Here is a 13,942-nt window from a genome sequence, read left to right on the forward strand (position 1 = left end):
CTTCAATGTTTGGAGGAAAATGAAAAAGTGAGGACTCACTTTTATGTCCAAGTGTGCTATTCTGCAGTTGTGTAAGTAGTGTAAAGCTTCTAAAACGTTCCTCAAGTAGCAGGCCACCTTCTCCTCAGTCAGATTCCCCCAGCTCACGATGTAGTCCAGCAGACGGCCTTGGTCGGCCCTGAAACCCAAAGTAAAACATCAGGTCGGAGGTATGGCGTGACAGAGCTGTGCGTATGTGTATGCAGGGTTTTAACTCTGTGTGTTCGCTTTTGCTGTTTACTCACATCTCCAGGACTAACGCGTAGCTGCTGGGAGTTTCGTAGGTGTCAATCAGGGTGACTATGTGTGGGTGCTGGAGTCTCTGGAGCAGATTGAGCTCCTGGGTCACTCTGTCTCTCCTCATCAGCTTCTTGTTGACGTGTTTCACAGCCACCGTGCGTTTGGTGCCCCGGTGGTCGCAGCGCTTGACGACAGAGAAACGACCCCTGACGAGAAGACGACACAGTCGGTCCGCTTACTTTATAGTTTTTTGTTGCCGTAGCTTTTATATTCTGAATTCTCACAGCGTGTCTGTTACCTTCCCAGTTCAACCACCTCAGTGTAGTGAGACTCAAAGTTATCCTTCCAGCTCACTCGGACCCCGTCAGTGGACACGGCTGAGACACATGAAAGCAGGAGGGTGGTTGAATAAAATCTGCAGTGACACTCATCGCATATGTTTCATGTCTGTCTCTATGCTCACCCAACACTCTGAGGCTAGCTGATGATGTCACACTGCCCAGCTCGTTGGTGGCAACACACGTGTAAACGCCATCGTCCTCAGAGGCTACGCCGATTATCCGCAGAGTCGCTTCACCCGTATCACTGAAACAAACATGCACTCCTTTATTCATCTATTCCATCATAACAGGGTGAATGTAGCTCGGCGGGGCGGCAGGTTCACTCTCGAGTTATCGTGTTCAACAAAGCTGATGCCTGCCACCTGGCGTGGTGATACTCAATCAGCCTTTTATAGCTGAGGAGTAAAACCTGCTCGATTATTTACCTGTAGGCGATGCTGAAGTGTCCGTTGTTAGTGAGGTTGCTCTGGTTGGGCCCTTTCCAGCTGACTGTAGCCCGGGGTCGCCCACAAACCTTACACCTTAGGGTGACGCTCTCTCCGTTGTCACATGTCACATCACTCAGAGGTACAAGGAACTCAGGGGGAACTGAAAGGAAAGAAGAGATTTGTTGTTGTCACTGTTTGACAGACTTCTGGCTCCAAATCTGTGTAATGCCACATTGAGCAGGTTATGGAAAATTTGCAGGGAGCAAGTGAGGATCACATGCCCCGCCTCCAGCAGCACCCTCTACCCCACACCTAGCCTAAAGCCAACTGATATTTGCAGTGTAGTGAGAATGCATCTGATACAGACAAGCTCCTGCTGTGTGCTGTGGTGACAAAGAGAAACCTGGAACAATGTCGAAGGATCAGGTCTGGAGCTCAAACTCACCATCATAGATGTAGTTTGGGTTTAGAAGCTGGAAAAAAAGATAAACAAATGTCAACAGTCGGTAACTTTGAGGCATCGCTGTAGAGTCTTGAAGTGAAGTGAAACTCACCTTTACAGAAACTTTATTGGCCAGGCCATCTCTGGACTTCCTGTAACCGTTTTCCAGCTTGGTCTCCTTCTTTGCCTCCTTCTCCTTTTTCTCAGACTTCTTGCGAATACGCAGGGACGTGTGCCAGGATGAAGACTTCCTGCTAGGAGAACGAAAATGACGGCAGTGAGTTCAGTGTCTTGATAAAAACGGCAGATGAGAATCTCAAGTGCACATATTATGAATTTGAAAATAATCCCCCCCCCCATCTTGCTCTTACTTGATGGATCCCTCGGGACAGTCGGGGACAATGGTCGACGTGTGTCCCAGCACAAATCCGGGGATCCAGCCCTCGGCGGCGGGGCCCTGCTCGGTGGCTGCTCTGAACACCAGGAACATGTTTTGCTGGTTGCTGGCCAAGATCTGGACCACCTCGCCCTGAATGACGCTGATCTCATCCTCCTTCACAGCCGTGTAGTCCTGGGTCACCAACATGGTGGATACGCTACTGCTGCTGCTACTTTCACTCTGCACCACAGGGATGGAAAACAGTAAGAGCAAACTCAGATGGACATGCAGGGATTACGCATTAAACACGGTAACTTTTTCAAATCTAAAAATCTGGGGTGACATCTGTAGCGAGTGCCACTTTTGATGAGATAAAGAGAAAAAGAAGCGGAGGCTTTGTAAAAACACATTCAAGCGGAAGAAAGACAAAACAGGGATTTATTAATTTCTTCTCGGAAAAGGCTAACTGGATGAAGAAAGGCAGGAATAAGATGAAGTTTTCCATTTCACTCGTCTTTGCTCTGCAGCTCGACACAAAGACGAGAGGAGAAACGTTAGGCTGAATGAAAGGATCTCTGAGTAGGTTTGCAGGTGAACTGCAAACGTCAGAAGTTAGTTGCAGGAAAAGTACATTTAAGTAACACACCATGAAGACGGCCCAGAAGAAGTCAAGTGTTAGTATAAGCTTTGTTAGAGTTAAGAATCTAGAGACAGCCTTAAAAGATAATCAGTGAAGAGGTGAGCGAGGTCCGCTAGAAAGATTTTTGAGCCTGAAAACATGTTGACAGTTGAAGCCTTTGCTAGAGATTGTCCTGAGAAACTGTCTAAAGCTAGAGAGGATGATGCTGAAGAGCAGTGGAGGTTGTCAGAGATGCGTAGTAAGGAACAGATTAGTAGCGCTGGCAGCAGGACAGGAGACAACAAGGCAGACAGGACAGACCGGCCCCCCCTCTGCCTCTGGGTTAGTCGGATCAGCACTGGGCAGCAGGTAGTGGTCTTACCCCGTTACTCTGGGTGGACTGGATGGACTGCTCGCTGGCCGATGAGCACGTACTCATGCGGTCGGCCTCCTTGCTGTGCGTGGAATGTCTGTGGGTTTGGCTCTGATTTGAGCTTTGTCGCACCGGAGTCTCTCCTGCCTCTCCCGGAAAGGTGAATGAGCCAGGCCGGCTGGCTGGAGAGCCCGGCATTGAGCTCCAGAATCCAGATCCAGACTTTTGGTTTTGGCCTGGACTGGGAGGGGGAGGGGGGAGAGTGTCCTTGCCAAAGGCGGGAGTGGCCATGGGGGAGGCCATGGGAGACACGGCTCCTGGCCGTGGTTTAGAAGTGGGTGTGGAGGGCAGAGGCCCAACGGTAGCACGTGGGATGGGGGTATAAGCTTGGTCCTCTGTGGTGTGGATAGGGCGCTTGCCCTGCGGGCTGCCCCCCACAGGGAGCAGAGGAGGAGGGACAGGACGAGGGGACAAACCTGGATCACAAGCGAGTAAAACTCAGACTTCAGTCACATCTTTTATTGGGTCAAACAAGTGAAATTTCACAAGGACAGACAGACGTTTCATACCTGACATCTTATTGGAGCCATCCGGGTCGGCCCCGGGGTGGTGACGTAGGGGTTGGGGCAGGCGGGAGGGTTGCGGGATCCTGGACGGCCGACGAGAGCCACCCTGGGGTCCCGAAGGGATGGAGCTACTCTGGGAGCTTCCACCTCCACCTCCAGGGGCTGCACTAGAACCGCTGTTGCCCCCACCTGGAGCTCCGATGCTGGGTGCACTGCTTGCCCCTACATGGTTCCTCTGATACTCTATTGGTGAGGTCAGAGCTGTGATAAGGTGCAAGAGACAAGGGTGGCCATGTACACAGCAGTTCTTTTACATCACCTATAAGTCCTCTCTGTGTGTGTGTGTGTGTGTGTGTGTGTAGTAGCCTACCATTGAGGAAGTTGCGTTGGCTCTCGAGTATTTGGCTGATCTGAAGGGTCCAGACCTCACGCACCCCTGGATGGGAGGAGTGAAGCACAAAGGACTCCACGGCGCCGCTGGCTGACCGAGAAGTGAGAATGAACTTACAGGGATCACCTTCTACATTCTCCTCCAAACCCAAACAGCTTATCTGGTGTAGAAAAACAGAAAACAGGGAAACACATCAAACAGAGTCAGCGGCACAGAAATATTGAGATTTAATCATGTCAACCTTTCCTAAATTTGTATTTTTCAAATTTCCTTACATTCCTCTGTTATACACAAAGGTTTATAGCTTCACTACAGGCAGAAGGAAACGTTTGAGAAATCAAATGTCATTAAAAACAGCCCTGAATGAAGGGTTAACCCCAACTGAGCGGAGAGCTTTTAAATTAATGTAACTACATACTCCATCAAGAATAGTATACATTAGTTTGTCCCAACATCTCGACCCCTCCCTCTCTCACACATGTTTAAAGTGCTTTTGCAGAGTACAGTGAAGTTTAGGATGCATTTTGAGGCTTAACCAGCAATGTTATTGTAAACGGGGACACACCGTCCTCTCACCTCACGCTGACCTGCCTTATAGATTTGTAAACTACTCATAATAAGAGATGTTTAACAAAGGCAGCTTGGGACTGCACTACTTCTGTCTGTCAAGAGTCCATTGTTAAAACCAGGGCAATGCAGTAACTTAAAAAGAGCACCATGTGAGCTTTTGTTACATGAACGTGATGAGGAGCCCGACAGACTCACAGACTAAGCTCTGCTTCAGGTAAATGTCTTTTGCTTTAGAAGCTGAGCCAAACTAAGCCTGTGGCCAATTTTTGAGAAAACATGGTTTATTCTTCTGGAGAAAGATATTTTTCTGAATTTAAAACTGCTCACTAAAACAAGATTACACAACTAGGAATAATTAAATCAAGTTAACCTGCAAACAACAAGGAGAAATGTTTCATAAGCTGAAGTTCCTCATTGTTAGCATATTAACAGACACTCTTCAAGTGGGGAAAGTAACAAGTGTACATCCTCCCTCCTTAAATCATTACCTTGATGCTGTTCTTATAGAGGAAGCCTGGCAGAGAGAACCCTTTCTTTTTGTCCAGGGGCTCACTGAAGATGACAAGCTGCTCAAACAGGAAGACCCTCCTCTCCTTCATCCGACCGAGCAGACCACCGTCGGGGTCGGACACCATGAATGTGTCCTGCAGCAAAAGGCGGCCCTGAGCCACAATCTTCCCCTGGAGGCAAAGAGAAAGAAATGTTAGCGCACGCTTTAAGGAAGATGTTGTATTACTTAACTCATGTTGGGGAAAAATGACTTCTTACATCAAATCCTTGAAGCCGGCCAACATTCATCATGTCGTTACACCTTTTTGGAACAATACACATGACCTCCACTGCTTTCTGGAAGAGCAGAAATGAACAAGATTGGTATAATTGCTCAAACGGTTTTGCATAATTTCTTTTTCAAATTTATGTTTTGTGTGTGGGTTTTTTTTTTTTTTTTTTAAGATCTCACTTCCAAATCTGGAGACTCGAGCCCGGCCTTTTTAGAGTGTTTCAGGAAATCCTAAAATGCACAAAGAAACACAAGTAAAATAATAGCTTTGTACATTACGTGTAACAGCGAGGGGCATCTGGATACAGCACAAATATGAAGGGTAAGTAAGCAGCAGCTGGAGCTCTGGCGCCCTCTACTGCATAGAAACAGCCTAACCTTGAGCAGCAGCTGGTACTTCATGATCCTCTGGACTGGCTTGATGAGCAGGTCTGTGATCTGCAGTCTGTGTCCCAGCCGCTGCTTCAGGTCCTACAAAATCAAATGTGTCTCTTTAACAGCTGCAAAATGAGTTACACTTGAACCTAAAGCTGCCAAAATACCAGAGTCTAACCTCAAAGTAGGTGTCGATATACTCGGACACGATGTGCTCTGACTTGGGCTTGTTCTGACAGTACACTACGTACATGTTTAGTCTCCGTTCCTGGATAGATAAAGCACACACACAATTACACTTTCAGATGTGTGGAAGCAATTACAAAGAAGGCAGGAGCTGGAAATTCCCTGCAGACCAACCTGTTTGAGAAAGAGTGGTCCCAGTCTGTCAGGGTCCTCCAAACACTTCTCCAACTCCCTGAGGAAGAAACTGAGCGACACAGAAACAGAAGTTAGCGAAGCGCTGATTCTGGACAGGGAAAACTCTACAGTCTCCACACGTCTGTGTGTGTGTGTGTGTGTGCACGCCCTACATACTCTTTGTGCCAGTCGTAGATCTGATGGATGTTGCCAAACACAATTTTGTCTTTTCCCTTCATATCATCAGGGACACCCTCCTCCTTCATTCTGCTCATGTAGCCCTTGTGTTGGAAACACAAGAAGAATTCACAACAGGAAGTCGCCAAAGCTCGCAGAACTCATTTTAATATCCATCACATAGACAATGTTTCACTAAACTTACCTCCACCACCAGGCCGAGGTCTCTGACGTAATCTCTCTCCGTCTCCACCAACTCCAGCAGAATGAAACTAGAGCAAGAGAGGAGAAACGCAGATGGCAGACTTAAAATGAGAGCTATAAAAGCAGCGTTAGAGCTCCCTAAACATTAGTCTACTGTTGCGTGAGATCGCAGTAGACGTACTGTCTTTTTTTGAGGATACTGGCCCTGCGTTCGTCCATTTCTTCCATGGGGGAGGAAGAGGAGAGGAGGGAGTTGTCAGAGGGGTTGAAAGAGGGAGAGCTGCTGTCTCCTTGTTCTACAGACAGAGAGCTGGGTCTGTCCTCCAGAGCCTGCACAACAAAAGCAGAAAGAAAACAGAAAGAAATGAAGAAAAGAAAAGAAATAAAAAGCAGCTTTATATCAGTGCTTTACCCATCAATGTGTATAGTTTGTTTACAAGTAGAAATCATTCTTTCCTTTATATAAAGTCTCTTAATCCTAATGACTCTGAAATGGACAAAGCTAATCTTAATAAACAGAAAATGCAGAAAAATATATTTAATTTAGCTGACATGAAGCTAACAAACAGTTAAAGTTGAATCAAGCAGAAACTTGTGGAGCTGGAAAACAAAGGAAAAGTCTAATGCCAAAACCTGCAGTTCCTCTAATGGCCACTTGAGGCAGACTCATTTTCATCATCCTTACTGATTGTTAAATGGTTTCTAAAGCTACTTTCGCTCTTCGTAAACACTGGACTGTTCTGTTTTTAAACTCACCTAATTAGATTTTGTTCTTCTTGAAAGTTTAGGGCATGTGGACACTTTCAGTGACAGTTATGCTAATACGGGCTATAGCTGCTAGCTACCTGTCCTCACCCCTTTTACTCAGAGTCACTGAACTGGACTTCAAAACCACGTTTCCTTTCTTTTGTTGTTTTTAATGTTGGTGTTTTTTTTTTTAGCATTTTAATCAAAATTTGGACAAACAATGCAACCTCTAAAACTCAGCAACTTGCTAATCAAGCTTGCTAGCATTAGCTTAGCAATAACTTAGCACTCCACCCTCTCGTCTAAATATGTTCACTCCAGGCTCCAAAAATTCACATGATGGCAGTCAAAATGCTGATGCTTCAAAATAAGGATTTGGCAATAGCATGGTGGCTACGTCCATCTTTTATATAAAGTCTGTGGTATCTTCTGATAAACTGGGCCTTTACTGAGAGAAATTAGTCATAAGAAAAGAGTTTGTAAGAGCTTAGTAACCAGTCGAGGTTGGTGTGAGTATCTGGTATTTCCTACCATCTTGCTTTTGACTAGCTCCTCGATGGCGCTCACCAGCTCAGCGGCACTGGGCGTTTCTGAACTGGACGGGCGGACCGACAGACGAGAAGAAGTCTAGGCAAAAAGCAGAGAGATGAGAGGAAGGAAAACAAACAAGTGTGAGAAAAAGAAAAGCCATGCAAGTTGACAGTCTAAATTTTGAAGTAATAACTCTCTTTAGGGAAAAAAGGAACCACTAAACTTTTCAGAACTGAATCAAGCCTCATCACACTTTAGGAACAGTAATTTCCATCCTTTCTAAAACAGAAGTAAATCTGTTTCTAAAGTAATCCTAAAGTAAGTTGTAAGAGCTTACAGTTAAAAGTCATGCTGGAGTTTTCATTGAGAATAACTTGAAGACAAGACTCGAGAATTATATTTTGGTGGTGGCATTTAAGTGAATTTTAGTTGTTGATGCGACCAATGACTTTGTGAAAATGTTTGTTAAATGTTGTAATCTGAAGAGATTCATCCACGATATGCTCCCATTAGTGAAACCCCCAGGACAGGGGGCGGGGCTTTTATAACTCAAGGTTAAAGAAAGTCAAAACGTATATGAACTTCATAAAGCGGCCAATGAAAAGGTTAAAAAAAACAAAACATGAGGCTGAAAGTAGGGTGACTGAAATGAAGATAAGAGAAGAAAAATAGAAGTCTTTGAAATAGTGATGGGCAGAAGGTCAAAAAAATGGTGATGTGTGAGTGAAGGCTGTTTGTGTTGCTTTCTCAGATGGTGATGAGTGGCCTTTGGAATAAAGAAAGAATGCTAACAGAGCTAGAATGAAAGAGGTAATATGTAAGTATGCATATATAGAGATATATATATATATAGTTCAGGAGACTCTCACCCTTGCTGTGCTGTGCTTCAAGACATTCCCCAATTAGGTTTTCTGGGTGATGCTGTGTGCCCTTCTGGCCTCGCCAGCATTTAGAGATGCCAATTACTCGCATGGTTAATGAGGTTAACGCACAGAGGGTAAAAGGAGATGAGGACGAGCAGGCGGGGGACGGAGTGGGTGGTGAGGAGTTGGGGAGAGGAAGAAGGGGTGCTTTGGAATTTTCACCTCATTGTGGCCTCTTAGTTAGATTATCCAGCGGGGCTGCTGGGGGATCTTACCGCTTTATTTTCAGATTTAGATCCACTAATTTTATGGTCAATCCCAGCCTATGACTGACAAACATGCAGAAAAAAGCTGCAGTCTTGCGCTATGCTTACAGACTCTAACAAAAAAAAGAGTTAGGAGCTACATGCATCCTCTCCTTATGTACATTTTGCTTTAAAGCCCTTACTCATCCGCCAGACACCTCTCTGCTCCAGAGGTGTGATCAAAGAAACGAGGCAGAAGTCAAAACATGTAAAGCTTAAAAAAAATAGAAGAAGAAGAAGAAAAAGGGGAAATCTTAAGTAGAGAAATTCAGGAATGCTTAAGAGTTTGCAAAAAATACAAAAGTTAGGCAGAGGGACAGAGAAAGGTGGATTTCAAAAAAAGAAGGAAAAAGAAAAAAAGCTTCTATCTTCATGTTTCAGGTTTTAGAAAATACAATTTTGAGTTGAAGAGTAAGGGGGAAAACGATAGAGAACTGAAGAAGTGACCGAGGGAAGAGACAGAAGGGGAAGAGCGGGACACTTCAGATGGAGAGGTATGGAAACTGAGACAAAGCAAAGACAGGACATAAATCAAGGTAATGCTACAGCATGGAAAACAGCAAACAATACAACCAGGAAACAAAACAAAAAAAGAGAAACAGAAATTAGTGTCAGAGGAGTCTCCACTTGAGTCGAGGAGGAAACGTGGGCTGCGTGCGACTTTGCATTGCTTTCTGTTTTAGAAGAGAGGGGAGAATATGATGCAACACGCCAAGATAAAATGCTATGCACAACTGAAACTAAGGGTCACTTAAACCGTGTCAGGAAATGGTCCTATTTGGGAAAAAGTGGGAGAAACTTAAATGAGTGAAAGTGTTTTCCAGAAACCAACGACTGCAGATGTTACACCACCTCTTACACCAACCCCGGGCCTCGGCAAGCGACCAAATGTGGGTTTGATTCGGTTGCAGATTTAAAATGAATACTTACTAGATCAAAAATAAATGTATTAAAAAAACCTTTAGGACACACTTCTATTCGAAAGCAAACACTGCAGGCAGCTAGAGATGATTTCAGATATGTCTCTCATCATTTTGAGCAAAACAAGCCAATTTTTAACGGGGTAGATTTTTGTGGATAGTAAATTTAACACTTTTTAACACTTAGAAATACTGAAGACAAAATCTGTATGACTCTGTCTACCAGAAGTTCAGAACACAAAGCACGTCGGCAATTTCCTAAAATCCTAAAAGCAAGCCTCGCAACACGATTCTTCATGTCCTTTCTTGACCTACAATCTTAAAGAATGATGTGAGCTGAAAAGCTGATTACATCTGGTCCCCGGTCCCCCGCTGTAACGCCCTAACTCTCCTCACCTTGTCATCCTGTGAGTCTGGCTGCAGCAAGCTATGCTGCTGGATGGCCATAGGTGGAGGCAGAGGTACTGAGTCTGCGCCCTCCTCGCCCTCCTCCTCACCGCAGCTCTGCATTCCCGAAGAACTGGACTTGGACAGCGTACCGCTCGACAGGCCCTCGTTACGAACCCTCTGCAACACACGAGGATGGCAAAGCACCATTTAACTCTCTTGTAACAGGTTTGAGGACGGCACAGAGTGTCAAGCGTTCTGCATCCACCCACCTCCTCCAAAGTTTCATCCTGAGGTGTAGCTGCACTGTCGTCCGAGTCTTTCTGAGAGCCTATCGTCATCTCGCCGCTCTTCCTCACCTCGCGGCTCTTCTTGTGCTTGTGGGCCAGCTTCTTCACGTGGCCGTCTGCTTTACCGCTGCTTAGCCGTCGCACCGGGCTGGTCAGCCACTTCCGTAGCGTGTTACCTAAGAAACCAAACCACACGCACAAAGCACGGGTTAAAGTTCATCCACTGAAACTGCAGTGCACAGTTATAAACTCTGGATTTTATCTACAAGTTGACAGCTTTATCACTTTGTTCCTCAGTTTGAAATTTAAAATACTTTGTACTTTTTTTTTTTTTCTTTTTTTTTTACAGATTTTTTTTTCATAGCCTTTCAAATAAAGGCTGGCGATCTCACCTGGTCGTTTAGGACCCGGGGAGGTGTGGGAGCCGATGCCGTGACCGGGCTGCAGCGTAGCAGAGGAACCTGGCATGATGGAGTCATTGCTGCACACTGACAGTGTGTCTGTGAAATACAGAGCTGTAAGTGAAAACAAGCCCTGTGATGCACACTTCCAGAAATGAGACCAAAAACAACAGCTCTACTCAAGAAAGACAAGAAACAAAGCAGGCATCTGTAAATTTAAAGCATATTTTTTAATATTAATAATTTTTGTAGATAGCAAATCAGAATGTGAAGGCCAGGAAAATTCATTTTAGTGGACGACCATTATCTGATTTTGAATTTGATGCCAGCAATATGTTCCAAAAACATCTGAACACTGAGGAGACCAAATGCTGCAGCTTTCAAAGTGAAATGCTTAGAAAAGCCCAGGATTTCAGCTGTTAACCTGCCTGCATTCCAGACCCTTTACTGCAGAGCCAATGTGTGCAATATGTGCAGTGCATGGTTAATAAGAAAGATCTTCTTTGAAACATCATCATAATCTTTAGCACAAGCTAGATGACAGCATCTGTCCCGAAAACAGTATATAGTTATGTTCAGCATTAATGGTGCCTTCAGAAATATGAGTGTTACCCATGGCAACATGGATGCAGGCTTGGATTTTTTACACTTAATTATATCAGTGACTTTTTGTGAAGCAAATTAAATTTTTGTACCTTTGTGATTGAAGATGCCTTCCATCTCCATGGAGGACCTGGAATGGGCGATGCAGAGCATAGAGCAGGGCACCAGGCCCTCCTGGGCAGGAGAGCGGTCTGTGGTCCTGACCAGGCACCAGTCTGGTTTGTCGTGACAGCGCTCCAGAACCTCCACCGTCTGACCCCGCCGCACCGTCAGCTCGTTGCTGTTGCTGGCCATAAAGTCATGTATGACCACAGTCAGCTCACAGCCGCCGGAGAGCTGTGGAAGACGAGACCATGACTGAGACCTTTGCTCCATATGACATTTGTTTTTAAAGCTGATGAATCCAGAAGATCTGAAGACTGGGCATCATTTCTGAGCTCTGTGTGTGTGTTCTCACCTTGTCGCTGTCCAGTGTGTTCTGAGAGGTGCGTGATGCCAGAGAGATGGTGTCTGGTTGGCTGCTGCCTTCACCCTGACTGTCCAGGTCCTCTCCATCCCTAATGGGAGCACACACGATCAATAAAAGGTGCAATTTTTCTTCCCTTCTTGTATAAATAGTACAGTAAACAGTAAGATAAACTTCCTGTTCATAGATAAATCCCCATTCAGAGCTGTGTTTACCTTCGTCCCTTGTGGTGCTTGGTGGTGGCTGTTTTGGGAATATGAATGGGTTCTTTAAGTGCTCCTCTCAGGTGAATGGTGCGCTCTTGGATCACCTCTCTGATGTGTTTGATCCAGTCTTGCTTGTTCTCAATGCTGGATGCCTGTTATCGGCAGTCAATCATTGTCAAGAAGGCAAAGCTTGTCAAAAAAATCCTCAATTTGAATTCTTGATTCACACATATTTGATCTCTTAATACGTTACAAAGCCATTATTTCACATATACATTTTACTCAGGTTCTCTCTGCCTGTAAATGCCTAACACAGTGGCTTCCCTGCATTTATTTTTGTACAGCCACTGCAACAGCTCTCATAGATGAAGAACCACTTCCTCAACACCACCCACCATCTGAATAATCTGAGTTAAAGTGGATGTTACTTAATGTATTAGTCATACAAACATGAACAGTGAACAGTCAGTGTTTAGGTTTACTTTACTACCCTCATTTGGGAATCACCTTTATTGATTATTTTGTACCTTTCAGGTCTGGAGATGTGATATTGCTAAGGTTACAGCGGCTTGATGCTAAAGCTCAAATATGCTGCTTTTACCCATTTACACTAAGCTAACTCTAAGACTTTTGAAAAATGGTTGAGGGCTGTGTTGTGGGATTGTTTGTACTCACCATGGCTCCATGTTTGGATCCCTGACTTAGCTTTGAATTTAAAATATAAAAAAGGGAATTTCACTGGTTTGCTTTTAGAAGGTGTACAGGACATTTTACAAGCTGACAGAATGATTTGAAATGATAGAAGTGCACAACACTGACATTTTGGTTTGACAGTATAATGAAGGCCAATAAAATGCCTAGTGAATAGTAATGCATAGTGTGTGTGTGTGTGTGTGTGTGTGTGTGTGTGTGTGTGTGTGTGTGTGGTTAGTAACAAGACACACCTAATTTACAATGCACATAACACATGACTGGTTCTCAGTGGTTAGTCTGGTAGTCAGTGTGTATTTATGTTGAAATGCTCAGTACTGAACGTGCTAGGACTCTGGCTTCATGCTGGTCCAACAGCTGACAAGTTTTAATCCATCTGTGACACTACTCAGCAGGAAGAAGTCTTAACATGGGTGATTCAGATATTTAGAAAAATTAATTAAAAACTTCAACAGTGGCTGTAAATCATTTTTAAAATATATATTTTTGTGGTAGAGAAGGATAGCTAAGTCGCTGCTTTGATAAAGCAGCAGCGAGCCAGGCTGGGTGATTGTGGGCGTTCAGGGGCTGAATCAGTATCACCAGCGTTGGTGGAAGCATGTCGGCCCACATAGAGAATTAGAGATACAAACATCCACAGAAAACACAGCCCCAGATATACACATGTGTGCCGTGTTTTGTTAACAGATGGAACAAAAGCAGAAATCTAACCAGGCTGGAAGACAAGAAGGAAGGAGGAGACAGAAGAGTGACTACAGAAAGCTTCTCAGCCACCCTGAAGCTGCTCATGCATTTAAACGGGACAGAAGAGAGGACAGCAGAGATAAGAAGAAGAACAGAAAAGGTCTGAATGTGGAGAGGAAACTGGGTTAGACCAATATTTATGCTTTCAGCACACTCACATGGAAGATTAATGTATTTTCAATGCTAGTATTTGGACTTTATCGAGACTTTTAGTCCATAATTACTCATCAGATTTGCTTCAGGAAGCTATATTGGTCCAACCCAAAAGGAGGAGGAGTCTGCAAAGCAAGGAGGAGGAGGAGTGTTTTACCTTGAGTACAATCTTGTTGTCAGAGGTCGGGGTGCGTCCCACCCATAGAGCAAACTTACAGGGGTCTCCTTCAACGTGTTCAGTCACCCCCAACTCTGATGTCTGCAAGGAAGAGTAATATGAGAAAACGTAAACTTTACTTTGCCGACTGTCAAATGATTTTATTTTTGTAA

At 44.7% G+C, this 13,942-nt stretch overlaps 1 protein-coding gene across 5 annotated transcripts in view; it reads right to left on the reverse strand.

The window, feature by feature from the left end:
- The window catches only part of LOC100707006 (triple functional domain protein), a 61,555-nt gene that overhangs the window by 2,641 nt on the left and 44,972 nt on the right, over window positions 1–13,942 (reverse strand). For 2 of the 5 annotated variants that reach the window (XM_025902264.1, XM_019350582.2), the window contains 28 exons: window positions 13,770–13,871; window positions 12,680–12,709; window positions 12,014–12,156; window positions 11,790–11,889; window positions 11,425–11,668; window positions 10,721–10,843; window positions 10,311–10,504; window positions 10,048–10,218; window positions 7,564–7,659; window positions 6,467–6,615; window positions 6,287–6,353; window positions 6,082–6,185; window positions 5,905–5,974; window positions 5,723–5,812; window positions 5,548–5,640; window positions 5,350–5,400; window positions 5,157–5,234; window positions 4,877–5,068; window positions 3,798–3,978; window positions 3,431–3,688; window positions 2,871–3,337; window positions 1,862–2,109; window positions 1,494–1,741; window positions 1,046–1,208; window positions 743–864; window positions 578–656; window positions 285–485; window positions 40–178 (listed from right to left, as the gene is read on the reverse strand). In XM_025902264.1, coding sequence (XP_025758049.1) covers window positions 40–178; window positions 285–485; window positions 578–656; window positions 743–864; window positions 1,046–1,208; window positions 1,494–1,741; window positions 1,862–2,109; window positions 2,871–3,337; window positions 3,431–3,688; window positions 3,798–3,978; window positions 4,877–5,068; window positions 5,157–5,234; window positions 5,350–5,400; window positions 5,548–5,640; window positions 5,723–5,812; window positions 5,905–5,974; window positions 6,082–6,185; window positions 6,287–6,353; window positions 6,467–6,615; window positions 7,564–7,659; window positions 10,048–10,218; window positions 10,311–10,504; window positions 10,721–10,843; window positions 11,425–11,668; window positions 11,790–11,889; window positions 12,014–12,156; window positions 12,680–12,709; window positions 13,770–13,871 — 4,203 coding nt within the window. Of the gene's footprint in view, window positions 1–39; window positions 179–284; window positions 486–577; window positions 657–742; window positions 865–1,045; window positions 1,209–1,493; window positions 1,745–1,861; window positions 2,110–2,870; window positions 3,338–3,430; window positions 3,689–3,797; window positions 3,979–4,876; window positions 5,069–5,156; window positions 5,235–5,349; window positions 5,401–5,547; window positions 5,641–5,722; window positions 5,813–5,904; window positions 5,975–6,081; window positions 6,186–6,286; window positions 6,354–6,466; window positions 6,616–7,563; window positions 7,660–10,047; window positions 10,219–10,310; window positions 10,505–10,720; window positions 10,844–11,424; window positions 11,669–11,789; window positions 11,890–12,013; window positions 12,157–12,679; window positions 12,710–13,769; window positions 13,872–13,942 lie in introns of all 5 variants that reach the window. The other 3 variants (XM_025902267.1, XM_025902266.1, XM_025902265.1) reach the window with 3 other exon arrangements.

This window comes from Oreochromis niloticus, linkage group LG22 (genome assembly GCF_001858045.2).
Source record: "Oreochromis niloticus isolate F11D_XX linkage group LG22, O_niloticus_UMD_NMBU, whole genome shotgun sequence".
In the NCBI taxonomy this organism is placed as follows: Eukaryota; Metazoa; Chordata; class Actinopteri; order Cichliformes; family Cichlidae; genus Oreochromis; species Oreochromis niloticus.